Below are 26899 nucleotides of genomic sequence, written 5' to 3'. Positions count from 1 at the left end.
ATTATTTAAAATGTGGCTTTTGGCAAGTTGAACTAGTTTTAAGATCCCAGTTTTCTGAGCGAATGAGAGCTACAGCTACATGTACATCTACATCTATACATGGCACTAAACAAGTATTATTGTGAGTACATATTTATTATTTAAAATGTGCCTTTTGGCAAGTTGAACTAGTTTTAAGATCCCAGTTTTCTGAGCGAATGAAAGCTACAGCTACATGTACATCTACATCTATACATGGCACTAAACAAGTATTATTGTGAGTACATATTTATTATTTAAAATGTGGCTTTTGGCAAGTTGAACTAGTTTTAAGATCCCAGTTTTCTGAGAGAATGAGAGCTACAACTACATGTACATCTACATCTATACATGGCACACTAGTGTGAAGTGTGAACACAGGGTATCCTTAGTTGTACCATGTATTAGAGTTTCTTCCCATTCCACGTGCGAGTGGAGTATAGAAGAATGATGCTGAAACACCTCTGTGTGCACTGCTACTTAGTCTGACCTTGTCTTTGTTATCCCTACAAACTAATATATTGCTAGACTGCTCATTAAATACTGATTCTTGAAACTTTGAAATTAGTTGGCGTCTACCATCAAGCGACTGCCACTTCAATTTTTTAGCATCTCTCTTATGTCAGACAAATTTGTGACCATTTGTGTTGCCCATTTTTATTTCTGTTCAGTAGCCCCTATAAGTCTTACTTGGTATGTATCCCACACGCTTGAATAGATTAGAAAATTTATTCACCTGTGAACATGTTCACATGTAACTGGAATCGTCATATTATGCTTTATAGTTACAGCGTTACAGTTATTTTACAATTATCCTTGCCTAATTATGTTGAAAGGAAGCTATTACACAAGTAACTACCTCATAAAAGTGCATTGTAACACATACTGATCATTCTTTGCAAACCAAATACAGTGTGCCATAATGAATCAGCATATCATGATAGTCTCTTTGTATCTAAATAATCTGTACACAATTATAATAATCATAAATTTTATCTCTATATTGTCCTATAAAATATGGCACAGTGTATAAACATACCACACTGGTAGCTTCATAAAATATTACAATTTATAATTTAGTGTAGTCTCATCTGGAAACTCCAAATCATCTGTTACACATTCTTATAATTCTTTCACTGTATAGAAGGCTGTGCTTTTTGCCAACTTCATTATTACACCTTTGAAGTTTTTCAGGGGCACTGAGTGGGCATTTTTAGGTAGTTTCTTAAAATATGTGACACCAAGATATTTATAGCTATTGTGGATCTTTGCTAGTCTGGTATGGGGCTTGTCAATTGCATGTCTCTTTCTAGTGTTATGATGGTGTATTGATATCCTAAGGTCAAAATTATCCAGGTTTTCTTAATGTATTCTAGGCAGCAATAAATATATCAACTAGGTACTGTCATAATATTCATTTCCTTGAAGTAGTGTCTACATTATTTTCATAGTGTGAGTCCTGCAATGCACCTAATGGCGTTTAAATACAATCTTAGATCCAGGGGACTTTGCCCATGTTAGATGGAAATTGAAGAAAGTGAAGTGTGCGTAGAGCAGCAGAGTTTCACTTACTTGGCCTCTCAACTTATACACCAGATAAATTGCACATGCAAGTCTGGAGCATAACTTATCTCTATGTGTACCCCTGCTTAAACTTTGATCAATATGGAAACCAAGAAGTTTCACTGATTTATTTTCCTTCTTGGGAGCTTTTAGATTAAATACAATGTTCTGTGTTTTGCTGTTATTTATTTGTAGTGTATTAGCCTGAAACTAGGAGGTACACACATCTACTGCTATTGCTATATTCAGCTGTAATTCATCCATGTAAGTATTCTGAGCCATTTATGTAGTGTCATCTGCATATAGTACCATGTAACAGGACAATATGGAAGGCAGATCATATGTATATATAATGAACAGAAAGGGCCCAAGAATGGAGCCCTGTGGCACTCCTTTTTTAACAGATAAAATATCTGATTTTTTATTATTCACAAACGCTAACTGATTTCTATTACTTAGGTATGACTGCAGCAGTAGGAGGGCCTTCTCCCCAATTCCATAGTACTGTAGCTTTCTTATTAGGATAACATGGGACACTGTATCAAAGGATTTCTTTAAGTCAAGTAGCGTTGCACAACTTACTGACTTATTTTCAAAACAGTCATATACTTTTGTTATAATGCTGTCAACTGCTTTCACAACATTCTAGGATGGGTGGCATGAGTGTTTTGTAAGCAGTCTTCTTTATAAACTAACTATATTTTCCTAGTAGTTTGCTAATGAACCAAAGTCTGCCACTTGCTTTACCTATGACTATATGATCATTCTATTTAATACTCTTGCAAATTGTTTCGTCCACTCCACCCTGACAACTCCCCATGACCTAGAATCATTACTGCACCACAGAAGATAATAGATTGGAGCATAAGTTTGTAGCGTTTTCGTTTTGCACATTGTTATTGTGGTTGCTATGGATTTATTTATCAATTTTTGTTTTTTGTTTAGAGTTCATGGTTGCTGTGTTTGTTTACATAGCGCCATTTTGTAATTTGGAAATGTAGAGTGGAGCTGTGGACGCTAGAAAATGGAGTGTCAAGTAGAGAAATTGGAACATTTCTGACATATTCTTCTCTTTGGGTTCAACAGAGCGGTGATAGCAGCAGAAGCAGCCCAGATCATTTGTGTCATTTATGGGGCTAATGCTATTATATTGGACAGAGCATGACAAAAAAATAGTTTTCTCATTTGAAGGAAGACTGTTTTAACATTAGTGACTCTCCACATTCAGGAAGACCTTTTGGGTTTTGATACAGATCATTTAAACACATTAATCCACATGATCCATGTTAGAGTACTTGGGATGTGGTAAATGTGATAAACTGTCATCATTTCACCATTGCACAACATCTGCATGCAGTGGGGAAGGTTGAAAAATTGGGTGTATGGGTACTGCATCCTCTAAGCTAAAATCACAAAAATCAGCAGGTGACCATAAATGCACCAATGCTTGCTCATCATCAGTTGGCTCATGAACAACACCATCCACTGCTATCCTCTATCATTACTGGTGATGAAAAATTGAGTCCTTATGCTAACATTAGGAAAAGAAAGAAATGGCTGAGTACAGACGAAGTAGAACTCTCCGTATAAAAATGTGCATGTATCCACAAAAGATAATGTTATGCATCTAGTGGAACAGCAGTGGTGTATTACGAATTGTTTCCCTCAGGTGTAACCGTCACCATTGACATTTATTGTGAACAAATGAAATGTCTTGCAGAAGGAATCCAAGAAAAACTACGAAGAAGACAGCTTGAAGTGATGCTGTTCCACGATAACACCAGCTGCATTCTGCTAGAGTAACAAAAAAACACTATACAGGAGTTGTGTTGGTAAGTTATTCTACACACACCTTATTCACCTGATATTGCACCCTCAGATGTTTACCCTTTACCACTCTCTATTGACCAGCCTCCAAGGAACTTCCTTTCCGAATGAAAATGTACTCCAAACATGGCTCAATGAGTTCTTTGCCATGGAACCATGTTATTTCTGTGATAGCAGCATGAAAAATTTACCTGAGCATTGGCAAATTATTGATGGCCATAGTCTTAATTATGTCTATCTGTTGTGTTTATAAAACATATGGAAAAACATTATGAATTTATGCAGCAGCCCAGTACAATCTTTTTCATCGAAACCATCCTCCATAATATCCATCCCTTAAAGAGACCCTTTATCAAGTCCCACTGACTGATCCTTCCCTACTTCACGTACCCTCCCGCCCAATAGCCTTGTCTGATCTCACCCCAACCTTATCATGTGCAGCTTATCTAAACCTACTGGAACAAATCTCCTTGACAAATATAAGCCAATCCTACAACTATATCCTAACCCTCAAAGTAAAATCTTACAAATTCTCTTCTCTAATTTCTTCATTAGGTTCATATCCACATCTTAATTTCCCTCCCTTTTGCCTCCATCCCAAGAACCTGACTGTCTCAAACATCCAAACAGTATTCTTCTGTTGGTATAAAAATGTAAATTCCATATGGCATCGTTGCTGAGATATCCCATGAGGAGGGAGCAGGCACCTGTTGAAAAAGGCATTCTTGCTCTGCTCACATTGGCCCAATGCTGCAATGTATTATCTTCTGTGGTGTAATAATGGCACTAGGTCATGGGGAGTTTTCAGGGTGGAGTGGACAAAACAATTTGTAACAGTATGAAATATAATGATTACATAGTCATAGGTAAAGCAGGTGGCAGACTTTGGTTCATTGGCAGACTACTAGGCAGTATTGTGGATATGTGAGAGGTTATGTTTATGTGTGGATAGTAGGTCAGTGTAATGGCTGCATATATAGAGCAGTGTCAAGGTTATGCTGTATGACAATGATAAGATAAGGGAGACCTTGAAATCAGGTGCCAGCACATAGCCTACTTCTCTTGAATAACACCACAGGGTCTTCCGAGCTTAATGTCCCCATCTGACAGACAGATCACCTTGAAACAGTGTCATGTGGTGTAACTTCATGAGATATTGCAGTGAGGTTTGGAATTTAATCCAGGACATTGGTGCAAAGATTGTTGATCAGGAATTTTATGCCACAATATCTCCTCTCCTTGCCCGCTAAATATTGGCAGTGAAAATTTCTCCCAGAGTCATGATTCAAACAGGCTTAGCACCAACTCAAGTGCCACCACACAGCCATGCATTAGTGACATCATCACCAACCAACTTGTCATCAATGCCACAATGGTGACCTATAAAACTGTTATTGCCACATTTAAATCATCATTCTTATTTAGAGCCGTAGCCACAGAGTCGAGCCCATGCACCAGTAACACTAGTTTCCATTTTGTTTATATGCCTGGGCCACATTTATATGCAGACTATCTATGCTACCACAGAAATATGATAAAAAGTGCCTTTATATTAACAGAGGAAACAGTCTAAATTTAGGTTACCATTTACTTTTTTAAGAGAAACTCACATTTTCTTGAAAATAAATTAAAGAATATTGCAGTAAGCAATACTGTGAAGTGTTCAGCTTTAAACCATTATGGTAAAATTCAAGATACTTTCACTATTTTATTCATATTTTGGACTTAATAAAGGTCAAAAAAGGCAATACAGTTCACAGTCACCACCAGAGATGTGCACAGCATGTTAGGGGTCCAAGCCACTCGTAGCAACAGGGCCAGGCAGGCAGGCCATGATTCAGTCTAGTAGAGTCCATTGGATGAATAACTATCAGTAACAAAGTTCTGCTTATTAGATTTTGACCATGTGTTCATCTGGACTTTCTTGTTCTCATATTAGACTTACACTCCATGTTGTGCTCATTGTTCCAAAATAGTGTAAATGGATAAACTAGAAACACTTTTCAATAAAGAACTTCTTTGAAGCAGCGCTATTATATTTTTGACACACTTGATAAAACATATCTTGATTGCTCACACTTTTCGTTCATTGATAATACTTTTTTTCATACATTTCAGATATATGCAATGGAGACAAGTTACAGCCTTTCCTCCCCACATATGTCTACCATAAACAGTCAAAACAGACTTCCTTATGCTCCATTACCACATTGTTGTTGTTGTGGTCTTCAGTCTGAGTGCCCCCTTCATCACCCAGCATCACCTCAGACTGGAAGAACTAAACCATATCCTCATCAGAGCTTTGATTACCTATCATCATGCTCTTAAATGAGGGACATCCTACCCAAGATCCTTCCCATCCATCCTAAAGTGGGGTACCACTGCCCGCCCAACCTCCATAACATCCTATGCCATTCCCAATGCCAACCCTTTGCCTGTGGAGGAACCAAGTGCAAGACCTGCCCAGTCCACCCATCCAGTACTTCCTATTCCAGTCCTGCCACAGACATAACCTGCTCCATCAGAGGTCAGGCCACCTGTGAAAGCAGCCATGTCATATACCAGCCTTGCTGCAGTCATCGCACAGCCAAACCACCTGTCCACCAGGATGAACAGCCTCCACCAAGCTGTGGCCAAGAGCAAAGTAGCCCACCCTGTGACACTTAATGTAGCTGAACAAAGGATCTTTGATTTCAATGGCTGCTTTACTTCCTGAGCCATCTCAAACATCATTCGTCTCTTGGTCTCCCTCTATGATTTTTAATCCCAATACTCCCCACCAGTACTAAGTTAGTGATCCATTGATGTCTCAGAATGTGTCCTGTCAAACAATCCCTTCTTCTAGTCAGATTGTGTCACACATTTCTTTCTCCTTAGTTCTATTTAGTACCTCCTCATTAGTTATGTGATCTACCCATCTAATCTTCAACATTCTTCTGTTGCAACACATTTCAAAAGCTTCTATTCTCTTTTCGTCTAAACTGTTTACCATCCATATCTCACTTCCATACATGGCTGCAGCCCATAAAAATACTTCCAGAAAAGACTTCCTACCACTTAAAACTATGTTTGATTTTAACAAAATTCTCTCCTTCAGAAATTCTTGTCTCACCATTGCAGACTACATTTTATATCCTCCCTGCTTCAGCCATCATCAGTTATTTTGGTGCGCTAATAGCAAAACTCATCTGGTACTCAAGTGTCTTGTTTCTAATACAATACCTTGAACATTGCCTGATTTAATTCCTTGTTTTGCATTGATATTCATTTTGTATCCTGGTTTCAAGACACTGTCTATTCCATTCAACTACTTTTCCAAGTCCTTTGCTGTCTCTGACAGAATTAAAATGTCAGCAGCAAACCTCAGAATTTTTATTTGTGCTCCCCGAACTTTAATTCCTACTAGACATTTTTCTTTTGCTGCCTTTACTGCTAGCTCAATGTATATACTGAATAACATTGGGGGCAGTCTACAAGACTATTTCACACTCTTCTTGACCACTGCTTCCCTTTCACGACCCTTGACTTTTATAACTGCCATCTGGTTTCTTTACAAGTTGTAAATAGCCTTTTGCACCCTGTATTTTACTCTTGCTACCTTCAAAATTTCAAAGAGGGTATTCCAGTCAACATTGTCAAAAGTGGTCTCTAAGTCTACAAATATTATAAACATATGGTTGCCTTACCTTAATCTATCTTGTAAGATAAGTTGTACGATAAGTATTGCCTCATGTGTTCCTACATTTCTCCAGAATCCACACTGCTCTTCTTCGACACCAGCTTCTACCAGTTTTTGCATTTATCTGTAAAGAATTCGTGTTGGTATTTTGTGACCATGACTTATTAAACTGATAGTTCAGTTATTTTCACATCTATCAACAAATGCTTTCTTTTTTATTGGAATTATTACATTCTTCTTTAAGTTTGATGGTATTTTGCCTGTCTCATATATCTTACACATAAATGGAAGAGTTTTGTCATGGCTGGCTCTCTGAAATCTGTCAGTAGCTCTGAAGGAATATTGTCTATCATGGTGCCTTGTTTTGACTTTGGTCTTTCAGTGCTCTGTTACACTCTTCTCACACTATCATGTCTCTTATCTCATCTTCAACTATGTCCTCTTACATTTCTATAATATTGCCTTCAAGTTCATTTTCCTTGTATGTAACCTCTATATACTCCTTCCACCTTCAGCTTTCCCTTCTTTGCTTAGGGCTGGATTTCCATCTGAGCTCTTGATATTCATACAGCTGGTTTTCTCTCCTCCAAAGGTCTCTTTAATTTTCCTGTAGGCAGTATCTATCTTTCCCCTAGTGAAATATGCTTCTAAATCTTTTCATTTGTCATCTAGCCATTTCTGCTTAGCCATTTTGCACATTCTGCCCATTTCATTTTTTAGGCTTTTGTATTCCCTTTTTGCCTGCTTTATTTGCTGCATTTCTTTCATCAGTTAAATGTTTGTGAGGGCCAGGTGAAGGTCACATCTCCATCCCTATCACATCTCCATCCCAGAACCACCTCTGCTCCCTCCACAACATACTGCTACTGTGGAATACCTGGTACATGCATCACATCTCTGAAGCTGAATAGCTTGCTCTCCATCACCGGAAAGAACATTCCAGACACCACCTCCATAAATTATCCACCCTGCTGACATCCTACTGCTGCCTCGGGGCACCACTGTCCAACCCCTATCCTACCCTCAGTGTTCCTCCTTGTCAAGCCCTCATAGCACCCAGATAGTGCCTAGCTGACCATTTCAGCTTCCCACATCCTCCAAAACTCTCTACCAACACTCCACCAAATACAGAGCAGAAACATTTTCTTAACATTGTTGTTAATCTTTCACAAAAACCCTCTCAACCCCACAGAAGTTTCGGTGCTATCCAAACAGCTCACCTTTAGCCCTACATCCAAAATTAACCATGTTGTACTTGTCAAATATCTACTCTCCTTTCTCCAATCTCTACAATGTAAACACTTTTACACCATCAATCCTCCAACCAAAGCCAACTTAATTCCAGATCATATCACCATTCAACCATGATCCTCCCCTCCCCCTCCCACTTAATCACCATTTGGTCACCTTCTAGGAATTCCTTGCCTCCAACTTGGTCTCACCAACCTTCACCAGGCCCCTTCTTCAAAACACCACTCTTTCAGCAGAAGAAAGGACAGGCATACACAACCTCTAAACAAATCTTGACCTGATCATCTTACCTGCAGAGAAAGGTTCCACCATTGTTGTTATGAAGTGCAGTGGCTATCTGACAGAAGGCCGCTGTCAATTTCAGTCTGTTCCACCTATAAATTCTGGCAGACTCATCCCCTCCAATCCCTGATTAAATCCTTAGACACTTCCCAGAACATCTCCCCTGAATTCATTTCCCACCTTATCTGTATGACACCTTGCATGCTCATGATCTACATGCTTCCCAAATTCCACAGACTCAACAATCCTGGATTCCCCATTGTAGTTGGTTATTGTGTCCTCGCTGAAGGAATTTTGGCCCTCTTTGACCAGGAGCTCCAACCAGTTGCACATAATCTAGCCACCCACGACAAAGAGTACCAACCAGGTCCTTCATCGACTCTTCAACAACCCCGCCACTTTATCTCCTGATCCCTAATCATTACTGTTGATCTCACTTCCCTATACGCCAATAACCCTCATGCCCATGGTCTTGCCACTATTGAACACTACCTTTCCCAATGAACTTCAGACCCCAAACCCACTACCTCATTCCACATACAGCTTGCTAACTTTATCCTAATGAACTGTCCTCTGAAGGGAATGTATACAAACAAATCTGTGACACAGCCATGGACAACCATATGACAACCTCCTATGCCAATCTGTTTATGGGCCATCTAGAGGAGACCTTCCTAGCCTCCCAAAATGCCAAACCCCTAGTCTGGTTCAGGTTCATTGATGTTATCTCCATGATCTGAACTCAGAGCCATGACATCCTATCCACATTCCTCCACAATCTCAATGCCTTCTCTCCCATCCACTTTACCCGGTCCTCCTGAAGCCAGTGTGCCACCTTCTTGGACATTGAACTACTCCCTATGATGGCTCCAGCCACACATTTATCCATATTATTCCCACCAAACACCAACAGTACCTGTCTTTTGATAGCTGTTATCCCTTTCACACCAATAAATCCCTCCCACCCAGGGATAGCATATCTGCAGTGACAGGATCTCCCTTGCATAGTATATTGAATGTCTCACTAAGGTCTTCAAACAGGCACTATCCCCAGACCTAGTCTGTAAATAGATTTCCCGTGCCATTTCCCCACATATCCCCAGTCGTCCCACCACCTCCCAGAAATGCCCCTTTCACCACCCAATACCACCTCATATTGGGACAACCAAACCATATCCTTCATCAGGGCTTTGATTACCTATCATTGCGCCCTTACATGAGTGACATCCTACCCAGGATCTTCCCACATCCTACAGTGGTGTTCCATCACTATCCAATCTCTGTACAATCCTAGTATACCATTCTGTCACTCTCAATCCCAATCACATCATATTTTGAGAAAACATCATATTTTGAGAAAACAAAATATTATTTACAGATTCTAAAAAGCCACCCTTAAATTGTGAGAGCAGAGAAGCATTTTAATTACCACTGATGCTGAGTGAGAATAAAATATACACAAGGAAGGAATTTCAGATAGGGGTGGGAATGTAATCCCATTTCAGTTCCAACTCCTCCCCCATTCTTATGTACATAAATTTACAGTTTTTTTTCAGGAGAGCACATGGTTCATGGAAATAATAAAAGAAATGAGTAACAAGAAATTCTAAATACTTGGTATATATTGTACCAATCGACTGGAAGATTGCTAAATAATAACTTAATCTTCTACATCAGGAATGCACACCATTAAATTAAATGAGTACACATGAAAAACAAACATAAGAAAGATCAGTATTACATATATGTAAATAACCTAATATTTCTCATTCCAATGTGATATTTCACCACTTTCTCCAACTTTCACCAAACTGACTACTGACAGATGAGTCAGATGATATATATATATATATATATATATATATATATATATATATATATATATATATATATATATATATATATATATATATATATATAAAATTCTGTGTGTGTGTTTGTGTGTTTTGTTCATGTGCCTGTCTGCCGGCGCTTTCCCGCTTGGTAAGTCAAATGTGGCACAGTTCTCTCCCTCACAACATTTCTACATCTTGTATTTACATTTCAGTTTCTTATAATTTTCCACATATGCTAACAAATAATACTTGGAGATCCATATAGTGAGCAAGAAAATCTACTTAAAATTCCCAGGTATAGAAATCATTTTCATTAACATCATTTACTCACGCAAATCACAAATTCAAAGGAAAGAGCTTCCTTTTTTAGAATATATCAAATAAAGATACTGTCCATTCATAAATAGTTCTTATTGTAAATTATTTGTTTAATGTATCTCAGAGTGTTGTATTGTATGTAGTTCTCAGGTTCAAAGTGTGAATATTAATTATTTTTTTCTGCAGTAACAACTTATTTTCATTTAATTTCAGTGCCATAAACTCTTAGTCAGACAGTTCTCAAGGTTTATGCTTTGTTGTTAATTATTTATAGTCAGCTGCTTCATTGAAATCATCTCTACATCTCCAACATTCTAGCTGTTTTTATTCAAGTTATTCTTATGTCAGCCCTGTGAGATTCCTAATCAAGATTTACATACCAACAGCAATTACTTATGTAACTCATGAGCTTAAGCATGATCAAAATTTTACTTCAACAAATAATACTAATCCACTAATACATTTTTTCTTAATAATACACAGCATACAATCATGAACAAACATAATATTAATTACAAAACAGAGCAACAACATGCCTCTAACATATCCTCAGCCTAGCATCATCATTAACCCTAATGTCATTGCAGTATACATCACAAACATCATCTCAGTATTCCCTGTAAACCTCGTCACCGTAGTGTCACATAAACCACAAAATACATTATCAGTTCTCTTCATAGTGCCATACACATCATCCTCATAAAGTTCTAATCGAATAACACTCTGCATATAGTTTACATACCTCACTCATGTTTATACCACATACTTTTACTGAAGAAATACATTACATAGCAACTGATTTTTCAAGCATCTCACTATATTCATATTCACTGGATCTGACAGTACTCCTCCTCTGATAAACTTCTTTCTCGCGACAAGCATAACTTCACAGCCAACATAGACTGCAACTCTATCTGCATTGTGACAGTAAAGTCTGTTTTCAGTCTGACTCCCCACACTCAATGTATCAGAAATTCAAAGGTGTTTACCTTCTATTAATTTTAAGATAGGTATTATACAGTATAATAAAAACTTTATGTCGGCAGATAGGATCAGGGGTGTATTATGTTCGAATAAAGTGTAAAAATTCTTCGATTAGCTTCATAAACAGAAAATTTCTTTACAGTCGATATGGTTTCATATTCTGGCAGTTTATATGAGCATTAACTACATATTATCTCCTTCAACATTACTAGCTGTTCTCAAATGTTATCATTTGCACTTCAGCACAATTTTTATTAGCACTGTGAGATCAACATATTAACTTATGACTTCAATGGAATTACTACAAAATTATTTATACAACATAGAATAAGATATGATGACATTAGAAAATAATCTAGTAAAGACAAATAGGTGAGTCAGAGAAAGACATAGAAGCCGAGACCTTAGAAATAATACTGCAAGAGCGTCAGTGTCCCTGGTTTGCCATACCCATGTCACACAGAGTTCTTGTGACCCAGTTATGGTATATTTACAGTCTTTTTTTCCAGAGACTGCTGACAAATGAGCATTGGAAACATAAAAGACAGTAAGAAAAAATATTTACATATCACAGGGATCTCTTCCTCTCAACATTCCTCAAAGCATGTCTTCTATATATTCATTCTCAAGAATTCCACCAAATAACATTTGGGTACTTCAAGTGACAGTAACAAACAGAAATTGTTTGTGGCTTGTGGTGACAGGTTTGGTTTCTCACACAGATAAATGGTAGTTTATTGAAATACTTTTTTTTTTTTAAATGTAATTTTTGTTTAAATAGTATAGTTCAGATAAAAATTATGTTTTAGTCTAGGAGTACATTATGTAATAGGCACATAGCTCAAAATATCGGCAAATCCTGATTACAGAGAACCAGATCTCCATTTTTCAGTCGGAAACAGTATGATTTTCAAGTTCTGAGAAAAGTTTACCTTATTATCTTGAAAAGTTATATCATTTTTAAAAAACCAGAAATTCTTAGCTTTAAATGAAATTTCTTTATTCTTTCTTAAATTTCTAGATGTTGAATATATATTCCCATTTTTTATTTTCTATAATTTTCTTTCCACTATTTCCTTCTAAAACAATTGAATCATTTTATTTATGTATATCAACTAAAAATTTCTCTTCTTGATTTTTTACTAATTTATTTTGTCTCCCAATGGCTCCCTAATTTTTACTGCCATTCCTGATTTTATTCCTAAATTCCTCTTAAATTCAACAAGTAGGACTCCCGGTATCAGTTATGCAATTACCATCTCACTGAGTTACTTCGACTTTAATAAAGGACAATCTAATTCCTTTTCACCGTTCTTCTCTTTGGACTACTCAAGTCCTTTTCATCTTTCTTCTCTTCAGAAACTTCATACAACAAATCAATTGTAACATATTTAAAATTTCATTCCATTCTCCCCCTCCCCTTTCAGTTTTCATTGTATCTCCATCACTAGTACTAAAAAGCAGGTCACTGTTAGTTTCATTTTTCACCCAGTTTCTTTTTTGTATCATTCCACCAATTTGGGCATAACATTATAGTGATTTTTGCTAATTGGTTCCAAAATAGTTCTCTGTCAATATTATTCCCATATCTGGATTCCTTACTTGTTTTCCGATACACTTATTTTGTGATGGATTACTATTCCTTGTGGCATCCCAAAACTTTTTATCGAAACTTATATGATTTATATGATGCCCACTATGCTTAATCTGATTCTATTTTACATAATTATTCTGTAGTTTTGGTTTCCAGTATAAGTTTCCAGGGTAATCCACATACTACACTTGATTGATGTCACATAATATGATTGTTTGAGAGCAGTAACCTAACACTGAAGTGACCAAAGTTTACTTCTGGAAAGTAAATCATTAACACAGTCACTAATTACAACTGCCCTTCCAAGCAGGTAGTCATATCAAAATGAAAACACTCTGCACAGTGAACATCATTTAGAAATAACACAGTTCAGAGTCTGATCTTATTGTCACAGCAAGCACTATTGAAGATTAAAACAGTTTGTGAAACCAGTTATTAGTTCACAGTCAATCATTGAAAAACAATCATTGTATAAACTCTCAAGAATAGAATTGAGATGAAACTCGGCACATTGCATGAGTTGTAATTTGTGCTAATTCAACTGCACTTTTTAGTCACAGGTCTCGCTTGTTTCACAACCTGCCGCAGACCAACTAAAATGGTTCCTAGACGCTCTCTTGTGTAAGATTAATAATTAAGACTACTTTTAGCGATTGTTGTCTGCTGTCTATTTGCAGATTATAGTTAAAGATGTATTGACAATATAATGTAAGTGGATAGATAAAAAATCTACTCACCCTGCTTCAGCACGGGAACACGCACACAAAAGGATTTAACTTTTACAAACTTTCAGAGCCAGTGGTTCCTTCTTATGGTAGAAGAGTTAAAGCGGAAGGAAAGAGGGGTGAAGGAAAAGGACTGGAGAGCTTTAAGAAAAGGGATACAGTTCGGAAAAGTCACCCAGGACCCCAGGTCAGGGGAGACTTACTGGACGGGGTAAGAAGGAAAGACTGACTGGTGGGGACTGCACAGGATGAGTCTTGAAAGCCTGAGAGCATAAAGGTGAAACACAGGGTAATATATAAGACAGAGATTACTACTAAAAGATCATGCACATGTTAGTAAGAATGAAAAGCCAAGTTTGTGCTTCTGACAAAATGAACAGCAAGGGAAACTTCTTCTAAATGCAGGATTTTAGATAAAACAGTAATTGCTATTAAATTCTGCTGTCTTATATACTAAAATATGGTAGTCTGTTTCAGTAACAATGTTTTAACTATAAATGTTAATTATTCTCAAACTAAATTAGTGCAAAAGTTGCTGACATATTTCCAGCATTAGCTGTATAAATGCCAGAATTATTTATCTGTATTTTTCCTCTATTCTATCAAAAAGTTAGTAACTGGGTATAAGTTTACATGTGAACAATGAGAATGAAGTTTTACATTACTAGTATCTTGCAGTTAGCACAGTTTTTATGTGAACTTATTACACCAATGGCTTCTAATTAACTAAGTGAATGTACTGAATAATAAAGTCAAGTTGGCTAAGTCCTGAGTAAATATTCAAGGTTTCTGGTACTGTACACGTTGTCACGTAGATAATGATCTCAAAGATATTTAAAAAAAACAAAAATAAAAGTTTTGTTGCAAAGAAAATGTAACATGGGTTAAGAACCCACCTCCATTTTTATACCCTGTTGTACTGACACAGTTTGCTGCCTTTGCTGCACAGCCACCCCCACTGCCCACACAGTTCTCAGCCAGGCCGTGGGTTGGCCAGCCTTGGGTTCACAGTTCCAGATCTGTCAGTGGGGTGGTCTGTTGTTTAATGCTCCTTCCACCTACCTCCCCCCACCCCCTGCCACCAGCACTTGCATAAAACTTGGACAATTATGTCCATATATGCCAATTTTTGGGGCAAGGGATTTTATATCCCCTCAAATGGCCAATATTGACAGTACTGAGAGGTACTCCAGATCAGAATCAACAATCACCATCAGGGGCATGTGTGGCATATCATGTGGGCTGAGCCACTCGCAGTAGTGGGGATAGGCTGTCAGATGTGATGCAGTCTAGTACAGACTGTTGCATGAGCTGCTATTAATCATACCATTCTGCATATTGGGTTTCAACCCTGCATTGTATTTGAACTTTCTTGTTCTCATATCCAGCTTCCATCAGTGTTCTGCTCTTGACAAACTGGGCTCTGTTTGTGGATTAGGCATTCATGTTAGGAGCAGACAGGAAACTTAGTATTAGATGTTTTTATTGTTTATAAATTTAATGTGTTATTATTAGGAAGTTGTTTCATGTTCAGGGTGAAGTTTTAACAAAATTGTGGTGTGTCTACTTTACGTAAATCAAATGATTTAGATTAAGTACATTATGACACTAATAAAACAGAATTGACTAGGAGTGTATGCCTAAAACATCTAAAACATACAAACACACACACACACACACACACACACACACACACACACACACACACACACACACACACAGAGAGAGAGAGAGAGAGAGAGAGAGAATGTTAAATCCGTAGGCCCACACTATACTATTATTAAGTATGTCTCGGTCAGTGCACAGTCAGATATGTGCGAGCCTGAAAATAGACAAATGTGCATTGTTGTAGGTCCCAAAATTGCCGCTGTGGTGGCTTGATATAACATTGTAAACATATCAAGAAGACTTGTAGAAATCTTTGCCACTGTTAGTTGTTTCACATCATGTGAAAGTAACGAGTATGATCTGCTGACAGTTCCAGAAAATATCCTGATAGCCCCAGAAAACTAGTACCACAAATTTTTGAAGTGATGTATTTTTTTAATCTCTTAAATACTGTGTCCAGTGAATGGGGAGGCACACAGTACACAAATTCCATCCCTTGCAATGTAAATGTTGCTGAGTGTGTTGACATCTCATTCACAATTACTGCAATTCACAAATGTAGCAGCGAGTCTCTCTTCTCCGTAGCCAAGAGGAGATGAAAAATTGGAAGACATAAATGAGAAATATAATTTTGTTCTAAAAATATTCTTACAACATTGTCAATTCAGTTTTCCCGTACAGTGGGTCAGGCACATTTTCAGTGGAAGACAAGAAAGTGAGTGGCTAACATCTGGGACCAAAATATCTTTTGCTAGGAGGAGAAAACGTTGTTTACTGCAAAGAAGTAGCAAAATCTTCAGCATGCCAACAGGAAGGCAAAAATCACATGCTGTGCAAAAATAATTCAAAATTCAAAGAACAAGGGATGGACTGTTTGGAGCATTATTAGGCACAAAATGAACAAACTCAGCAAGACAAATGATACTGAACTCTGTGGTGGCAGTAGCAGCAAAACAGATGGTACAGAATTAAAAGCACTGGCTACTGAATTCAATGAATTCTTCATAACAGTAGCTGATAACAGGGAGACAAAAAATTTTCCATCAAAAGAAGATATACTAAACTTACTTAAACAGTTAATGCTTACTTCACTGCCACACATTATTTTTGACAACTGACCTGTTAGAGATTTCACAAAAATGACAAGGTCCTTAGACAGTAGTAACTCTTCTGGGCATGATGGCATGTCATCTAGGGTACTAAAATCTTGTGGTGACTTGGTAGTACCACCCTTGAGTTACCTTTGTAATTAGTCAATGATTCAAGGAATATTTCCTGAAAGGTGAAATATGCAGTAATTACACCTATATATGAAAGTGGAGATAAGAAAGTGACTTCTAATTATAGACACATATCTCTCCTTGCTGTATTCTGAAAATGTTTGAGTCAGTTACTTACAACAGAATACTGAATCATCTTTCTGTGAACAACATTTTAACTGCTGTTCATTTTGGCTTCCATAAAATTTTCTTCACTGAGAATACAGTATATGATCTCATGAACTTAATTCTAGTAGAACTAAACAATAAAAATTACCCTGTTGGCCTTTCTTGTAGTTTTGCCATGACCTTTGATTGTGTAGATCTAAAACTTGTAAAAGTAAAATTAAATAGTATGGTATTAAAGGCCTTCCCCTTACATGTATGTAGACTTATCTTAACAACAGGAAACAGAGGGTTACATTAGCAAATAATACAACAGGAGTAAGACTGAATTTAGAGTGGGAGAAACATTAAATTCAGTGTACAACAAGGTTTTCGTTCTTGACCCATGCCTGTTCTTGGACCACATAAATGATTTACTGAGGACATTGGAGGATTCTTCAAAAAGTGTAATGGTTGCTAATGACACAAGTATATTGATAAAAGAACCAAACATGTCCACATTAGATGCAGACAAGAGACTAATGGAGCGATCTTACACCTTAACCACTAATCTTTCAAAAACTCATATTAAACAATTCCAAACAAAGAAAATTGACTTACAGGTACCATACGTAGAGATCAGTATGAAGTACCTGGGTGCCAGACAGATACACTATGCGATCAGAAGTATCCAGACAGCCCAAAAACATATGTTTTTCATATTAGGCACATCGTGCTGCCACCTACTACCAGGTACTCCATATCAGCGACCTCAATAGTCATCAGACATTGTGAGAGAGCAGAATGGGGCACTCCGTGGAACTTATGGACTTCAAATGTGGTCAGGTGATTGGCTGTCACTTGTGTCATACGTCTGTACGTGAGATTTCCGCACTCCTAAACATTCCTAGGTCCACTATTTCCAATGTGATAGTGAAGTGGAAATGTGAAGGGACACATACAGCACAAAATCGTACAGGCCGACCTTGTCTGTTGACTGACAGAGACTGTCGACAGTTGAAGAGGGTCGTAATGTTTAATAAGCAGACATCTATCCAGACCATCACACATGAATTCCAAACTGCATCAGGATACACTGCAAGTACTTGACAGTTAGGCGGGAGGTGAGAAAACTTGGATTTCGTGGTCAAGTGGCTGCTCATAAGCCACACATCATGTCGGTAAATGCCAAATGATGCCTCGCTTCGTGTAAGGAGCATAAACATTGGACGACTGAACAGTGGAAAAAAATTGTGTGGAGTGGTGAATCATAGTATACAATGTGGCAATCTGATGGCAGAGCGTGGGTGTGGCAAAAGCCCGGTGAACGTCACCTATCAGCGTGCATAGTGCCAACAGTAAAATTCGGAGGCAGTGGTGTTGTGGTGTGTTTTTCATGGAAGGGGCATGCACCCCATGTTGTTTTGCATGGCACTATCACAGCACAGTCCTACATTGATGTTTTAGGCACCTTCTTGCTTTGGGGATGGCGATTGCATCTTTCAACACGATAGAGCACCTGTTTATAATGCATGGCCTGTGGCTGAGTGGTTACACGACAATAACATCCCTGTAATGAACTGGCCTGCAGAGAGTCCTGACCTGAACCCTATAGAACACTTTTGGGATGTTTTGGAATGCCAACTTCATGCCAGGCCTCACCGACCAACATTGATACCTCTCCTCAGTGCAGCACTCCATGAATAATGGGCTGCCATTCCCCAGGAAACCTTCCATCACCTGACTAAATTTATGCCTGCAAGAGTGGAAGCTGTCATCAAGGCTAAGGGTTGGCCAACACCATAGTGAATTCCAGCAATACCGATGGAGAGCACCACAAACTGCTAAGTCATTTTCAGTCAGATGTCTGGATACTTTTGATCACATAGTGTAGTAAACTGGGTTGGTGTGAGCATGTGGGCAAATTAATCAAAAAGCTCAGCACTGCCTGCTTTGCACTCAGAAATCTCCCTCACTCTGCTTACCTGTGAACAATATTGCTAATGTACTTTTGAACACTTTCACTCTGTTTTCTCTTATGGCATAATGTTCTGGGCACTGAGGCTAAGGTGAAAAAAATATATATTTATTCTACAGAAGGGTACAATAAGAATATTGAGTAAAGTTGATAGCAAAACTTCTTGCAGATACCTATGGATTCTACATTTACATGCCAGGTTGAGTTAGTGGTTAACAACAAGAGTGGATTTAGGATGAACGCAGCAATTCACAGTGACATTGCTGGAAGTAGAACTAATTTCCATAAGGACTCTGCAACATTTTCTAAAGTTCAGAATGAAGTTTTATGTTCTAGTTCAAAAGTCTGTATAACAGGTTGACAGTGGACATCAGGTAGGAAACTGAAAAGTCTCCCAAATATTTAAACACAATGTAAAAGAATACCTCAATAGCAACTTCTTCTGCAATATATCTAAATACTTTGACTCAGGAACATACATTCTGAATAAGTCTAATATTGGTATTAGATGTGTCCCAACTTTGACAGTATGCAGATAGCTAGTAATGGTCTGTGATAAGTTAAAATGATGTACCATAATTATCAGTTGAGTAAATTAGCAGTAGTCATAATTTATTGTTAGTACACTTAACAGAAGTAGTCAGCTGTGGTGGCCCCTGCTGGTTAGTGAACAACTTGACTCATTCCACATTGCTGAAGGCTCTCTTCCATTATTGGATTGACAGAACTTGATGTGTCAGTGAAATGAATGAATGAATGGATATACATGACATCAACAGAACTACAACAGCTTCCTTTCTCAAGAGAATGCACCATTCATGACTTGTACTTACAAACCACTAATCACATCTCAGGTGCGCAGTAGTACATAACACTTTTGTATTCCAGATATGCTGCGAACTCGCCGTCACCTGGATGAGAGTCCATCGAAGCAAATGAATGCCTCAATTGCATGTCACTGCCCTTCGTTGTGCAATGTTGTAGAGTATGATGTACAGTACTCGAGTGGTGACTTCGAAGCCAGTCAGTTCATGCCTGATGAGTTCTTGTAAGTATGTGTTAGCTGTAACTTGTGTATTGCTAATGTAGAAATGGAAGTTAATAACAGAAATTAAGTGCATATTTTCAAAAAATTTGTAGAGAATCCAGTGCTGAGTGATCAGTGTATCTCTCCAGTCACCCACTACCTCCCAAAGTTCCACCGTCCAACCACAGAGGAGCATTCCCCTCAGGACTCAATACCACCCAGGGTGGGAGCAACTGAATCACATTTTCTGCCAGGGTTCTGACTACCTCTCTTCATGCTCTGAGATGAGGAAAGTCCTACCCTCTATCCTTCCCACCCCTCAGACTGTGGAATTCCACAGCCCAACAAACCCAGACAATATTCTTGTCCATCCCGACACAACCCCTGGTCGCAAGCCCTTGTCTCATGGCTCATATCCCTGTAATAGCCTAGATTCATGGATGCAAGACCTGTCTTGTACATCCTCCCACCACCAGCTACTCCATTTTGGTCGTAAGCATCACCTATCCCATCAAAAGCAGGGCTGCCTGTGAAACAAGTCATGTGATCTACAACCTAAGCTGTGTCCATTGTGCTGCATTCTGTGTGGGTATGACAACCAACAAGCTGTCTGCCTGCACGAATGGCTACAAACATACTGTGTTGAGGAAACAGCTGGATCACCCACTTGCTGAGCATGCTGCCCAACACATGTTAATGACTGCTTCACAGACTGTACCGTCTGGATCATTCCTACCAACAGCAACTTTTCTGAACTGTGCAGGTGAGAATGCTCCCTGCAATATGTCCTACATTTCCATAACACCCCCCTGGCCTCACCCTTTGTTAGTCATTGCCCTTCACTCACATATCACCTTCCCTGTTCCCACTCCACTTTACCGTCCCTCACCCCTATCTTGCTATCCCTCGCCCTCCCCACCCCAGTCTCCTCCTTATCCTCACCAGCCAGATTGCTTCTCTCATCATGGGCAGCTGCTCATTATATGGCTTCAGCAGCAAGAGATGGTGGTAGTGTGCATTTAAGTTGTGTTTGCGTGAATATGTGTGTGTGTGTGGATGGAGGCCTGTTGTCTAAAAGCTTGTTTCTTAACAGTCTTTTTCTTGCGCTATGTCTGTGACTCAACATCTCCGCAATATGATGAGTAGCAATCTATCCTTTTCATAATATTAACGTATGATTTACAACGACAAAAATGTAAGAAGGTAGTGCGGATGGAAACATCACTATTGAGTTATAAAATTTTTTTAAAAGTATTGTGTAGCTCAGCATATTGACTCTTCTGCATTTACTACATTTGTATCATATTTAATTTCAGGTTTTCTAGACAGAAATATAGTACTAAAATTGCGTTACAAGAGGCATGCTGTACCTTCCTTCTTTTTCTTATTTTTAACAAGCTGCTTCCTTTAACATTTCTAAAAATGTTGGGAGTAGTACTGTGGAGCATATTTTGTAGTGATATACATGATATGTTCATACAGCTTTAAACAAAATTTGCAATACACACACACACACACACACACACACACACACACACACACACACACACACACATGGCTGAGCATATTTATTTATCTGTAAGAACTCCAACCAGGTCCCTGGACTGAAGTGGGCCAAATTTGACATATTAACTCCTTGCCATGAGAGGACCAACATAAAGCAGTTTATAGTACTCAAACTCTAATATTTACGGAGATACAGACATGTGTGTGTTTCCAAGCCCCTGTTGCATAGGCTGTCCTTCACAACAGTTTTCTTGTGTGGGAATAGTATTGATTTGCCAGTCCGCCCCGATAGCTGAATGGTCAGCGTGATGGATTGCCATCCTACAGGCCCGGGTTCGATTCCTGGCTGGGTCAGGGATTTTCTCCACTCAGGGACTGGGTGTTGTGTTGTCTTCATCATCATTTCATCCCCATCTGTCGCGCAGGTGTGTGGCATCGAATGTAATAAGACCTGCACCAAAGTGGCCGGACCTGCCCGTAAGGGGCCTTCCGGCCAATGATGCCAAATGCTCATTTCCATTTTCCGTTGATCTGCCTTCTCGACCTACTTTGCAGGGCAGCCTACATGTCAGGAGCAAGTAATTGTTTTCCAACCCCCATGTCTAGGCTGCCCAGCACAACATGCTATTGTGTTTGAGTCTGCTTTATTGATCTGTTTTTTGAGGTCTATATGTGTGATATGAGCATGGTTGCGGGAAGGTTCAGATTGATACAGAAGAGGATGGACAGAGAGAGCAGGCGGGAGGGGATGGATAGGGTTCTAAGGGAGCAAGAGAGGATGCACAGTGAAGGAAAGCAGGATGCGATGGACAGAGAGAGGGGAAGGAGGAGATAGAGAAAAAGGGGGAGAAGGATATGAACAGGATGGGAGGGTGGAGTAGGAGATGAACAGATAGAGAGAGAGGGGGGAGGAGTAAATGGACAGGGCAAGCATGGAAGAAGAGACAAACAGAGAGATGGGGAAGAGGATATGGACAGAGGGAGGGGTAGTAAGACGTAGTTGGAGAGGGGTGGGGGCAGAGGAAATGTACAAAGAGAGGGAGGAGAAGGAGATGAAGAGACAGTTGGAGTAGGGAGGAGGAGATGGGCAGTAGGGGTGGGAGAATAATGTGGACAGAGGGGAGAGGGAGGGGATAGAAGTGGTGGACACAGAGAGGAGGCAGGAAGAGATGCTTGCAATATATGTGTCAAATGCATATGTTATCGAAGCCTTGAGATAAAATCTAGTTTGTATATAAATTAACTACAGATACAGAAACTTAAGAAATATGTTTTAAGTGATAAAAAGACTATTTTTACATGGATAAGACTAATAACCAGCATCGATAATACACAATATAAAATGGAAAACAATCTTTGGAGTAAATTAGTACTAATACACAGCAGCAGAAACACTGTTCTCCTCTCAGATTACAGATTCTATTTTTCTGTTATCTTAGCATTTGCTTGATCTTCTTTTCTAGCCACCTCAGGATGTTGCTTTCTGTAAATGACCAAAAAGAAAATCACAAACATTTTCACAAAGTAACCAAAGCTTATACTGAGTAGTTGCTTACTTTGATGAATATATTATATGGTTTTATTATGAATGTTTAACATCCAGTTCCTGTATTCTTTTTAATACTGTATGGAAACAATGAACCTAAATAAGCTTTTAATTTATTTTTAATAGTATTTTCCTCTCTAATCTATGTTTTCATGCTGCTTGGAAGCTTTTTCTGAAAAAAGTGACCAGCATTTATCAGAATATTGCCAGTTAGATGATAAGTGTGTATACATCAAGTCATGGTACATTGTTGTGTAGCTGAACATGTATCTCCAGTCTTAAGAGTGATGCCATTTGATTGCTGACAACAATTTGCTGTAAAATTTTAGAACATATTCTGAGCTCGAACATCAGGAATGACTTCCTCCTTGCAAACAGCATGGATTCCGAAAATAAACAATGTGTACAACTTTGCTTCCACCGTTTTTTCCCCCAACATTTGAAACTTTAATGAAGCTAATTGGTTACACATGTACCATTCAAAGTATTTTCCATCACTGGACACTACTTTCTCCCATCTTTTGGGCAGTGTACGAATCCCACGTTGAAAAAATTGATCGTCTTTTGAAGTGATCCATGAATCAAACCAATTTGTGACTTCTTCATGAGATCAGAAGTGTTGGTCAGCCACGCCATGCGCCATTGATCTGAACAGGTGATAGTCAGAGGGAGAAATGTCTAGAGAATATGGTGGGTAGGGTAGGACTTCCAATTTTAATGTTTCCAAGTATGTTTTGAACTCTTTTGCAACGTGGGGTCGAATGTTGTCATGCTACAAAATCACTTTATCGTGCCTCTCATTGTATTGCGGCCATTTGTCTTTTAATTCTCAATAACGAGAACCTGAGATTGTTTCACTTGGTTTTAACACCTCATAGTACACGATGCTAAGCTGGTCCCACGAAATGCAGAACAAGGCCAGGATATCCCCATGATTTTTTGCATTTAGGGTTATTTTAATGAACCCATTTTTCATCCCTGGTCACAATGCGATGCTGAAATCCCTTCTGTTTTTGCCTCTGAAGCAACTGTTCACAAACACTCAAACACCATTTGAGGTCTCTTGGTTTTAGCTCCTTCTTTGTCAATCATGCCCATAGCCTTGAGACATTTTGAAACGGCTTTCCATGTCATTCCCACTAATCATGCCAATTCTTCTTGAGTTTGATGCGAGTCTTCACTCAGCAATTTCTCCAATTCTACATCTTCGAAAACATTCTCTCTTCCACCGCTATGCCAGCCTACGACGTTAACATCACCGTTCTTGAAGCATTGGAACCACTCATGACATGTTGTTCCACTAACAGCATCCTTACCACACATACTTGAGAGCAATCAATGAGACTCAGCTGCTGTTTTCTTCATATTGAAACAAAACAGTAACACCTCCCACAAATGGCGAGAATTAGGCTTGTCAACAGACATTTTCAATCAACAACAACTTTATGATGCATACACAAACTGACTAATGTTTGAATGAGATTATGTTGACCAAGGTCCAAGATAACTGCCTGATGTCTGCAATCTGTCTCTTTCGACCACTACTTACTGTTGTCACCACTTATTGACAAACGGTGGAAGCAAAGTTGTACACCTTGTAGATAATGTGAAGCCCAATTCCCACTTTTCACACATGACGTGCTGAAAGCTTTGGATCAAGACAGTCAGGTAGATGCAATATTTCTTTATTTCTAAAAAGCATTTGACTCAATAGCACTCCTATGCTTATTGTCAGGTGAAATTTGTGACTGGACTGGGGACTTTTTGATAGGGAGGATGCAGCATGTTATCTTAGATGGAGAGTCATTGTCAGATATAGAAGTAACTTCAGGTGTGCTTCAGGGAAGTATGTTGGGACCCTTGCTGTTCATATTGTATATCAATGACCTTTCAGACAATATTAATTGTAACCTCAGGCTTTTTGCAGATAATGCAGTTATGCAGTTATCTATAATGAAGTACTGTTTGATAGAAGGCATATAAGCATTCAGTCAGATCTTGATAAGATTTTAAAATGGTGCAAAGATTGGCATCTTGCTTTAAATATTCAAAAATGTAAAATTGTGCGCTTCACATAGTGAAAAAATATAGTCAGTCACTGTTGTAATTGACTAACTCATGCAAATAGCAGGGTGTAATACTTTGTAGGCAAATGAAATGGAATGATCACATAGACTCAGTCGTAAGTAAAGCAGGTGGTAGACTTCGGTGTATTGGTAGAACAAAGGGGAAGGGCAGTCAGTTTACAAAGGAGATTGCTGACAAATCAATCATGTGACTGGTTCTAGAATATTGCTCAAGTGTGTGGGACCCATAACAAATAGGACTACTAGAAGATATTAAAAGCATACATAGAAGGGCAGCACAAATGTCAGAAGTTTATTTGATCCATGGGAGAGTGCCACAGAGATACTGAAGAAACTGAACTCGCAGGCTCTTCAAGATAAACTATCACCAGAAAGTCTACTAACAAACTTTCAAGAACCGGCTTTAAATGATGACTCTAGGGAGATACTACAACCTCCTACCTATTGCACACATAGGGGTCATGGGGATAAGATTAGAGTAAATACAGCACCCACAAAGGCATTCATCAATCATTCTACCCATGCTCCATATGTGAATGGAATGGGAAGAAACCCTAATAACTGGTACAATGTAACATACCCTCTGCCTCACTTATGGTGGCAGTTTGCAGAAGATAGATATAAATGTAGATCTAGGGTTTAATTGTTTTATTTGCATTCAACTGAATTTATGTTATTTTACAGCTTTTATAAGTAGTTGTTACTAATGCATATGTTTGTAAAAGTTATGTTTCAAGAAATTCTCTCTTCCAGCTATTCTCTTATGAGAAGACAGATTGTTATGAGAAATGTGTCGTCTCCATATGTGATTAAAATGCCACTAACTGCTGAAGGCATGATGTGATTCTTCAGGCTTTCCCAGTGGATCTCAGATCTGCCACGGGATCATGTTTTGTGTATTCCACAATATTTCCTCAAATCATCTGTACGAGATTGGCAAGTGATGGCCACAGTGTAGTATAATGGTCTTCTCATTGAGTCCTCATCTAAAAAAAATAAATGCATATGTGTGACCACATTGATCCCAGATGGCCTATCTTTCAGAACAGCCACTTTGTCAGAAAAGTGTCTTACAGGTTTGAAGCCCAGCCATCAGGCTATCAAGATTGGATATGAATCATGCTTTGTGAATCAGAGCAGGCAGTACACAGTCATTGTGTAGAGTAGTGATAACTTCTAGTCTCTGCTTCGTAGAGCACATTTGGTGTCCGATGCCATGTTCTTATGTAGATCTTCTCACAGAATCATATCTCTCATATCTTCATACACTTCCTCTTCCCTTTCCATAATATTGTCTTCCAAGTTAATTTTTTGTGTGTAATCCCTCTATACATATTCTTTCCATCTTTCGTCTGCTCTTATTTGCTTAGTATTGACTTGCTATTTTAACTCTTGATATTCATACATCTACTCTACACCTTTTCCTGTAGAGAACCTCTATCTTTCCTACTGTCATACAAGCTTTTACAACTCTGCATTTCTCTTGTACCCATTCTTGGTTTGCCATTTCATACTTTCTGTAAATCTATATTACATAAATATTCAAACAATGGAAACTCCAGGTTGGAATATCAACAATGTAATGAAAAAGAAAGACTACTGCTTAATATAAAAATGACATGTCAAGTTGCAGACAGACACACCTAAAAAGACACTTACACATTAGCTTTTGGTCACAGCCTTCACCACAGAAAGAAAGACACATAC

The 26899-nt window shown here is 38.5% G+C and overlaps 1 protein-coding gene across 1 annotated transcript in view; it reads left to right on the top strand.

Moving 5' to 3' along the window:
- LOC126335975 (sodium channel protein Nach-like) overlaps positions 1 to 26899 on the top strand; it is a 212351-nt gene that overhangs the window by 171966 nt on the left and 13486 nt on the right. Inside the window, exon 10 of the mRNA XM_049999452.1 lies at positions 19915 to 20074. Coding sequence (XP_049855409.1) covers positions 19915 to 20074 — 160 coding nt within the window. The remainder of the gene's footprint in view (positions 1 to 19914; positions 20075 to 26899) is intronic.

The sequence above is a fragment of the Schistocerca gregaria genome, chromosome 2, assembly GCF_023897955.1.
Source record: "Schistocerca gregaria isolate iqSchGreg1 chromosome 2, iqSchGreg1.2, whole genome shotgun sequence".
NCBI lineage: Eukaryota > Metazoa > Arthropoda > Insecta > Orthoptera > Acrididae > Schistocerca > Schistocerca gregaria.
This window is presented reverse-complemented; position numbering and strand designations above follow the sequence as displayed.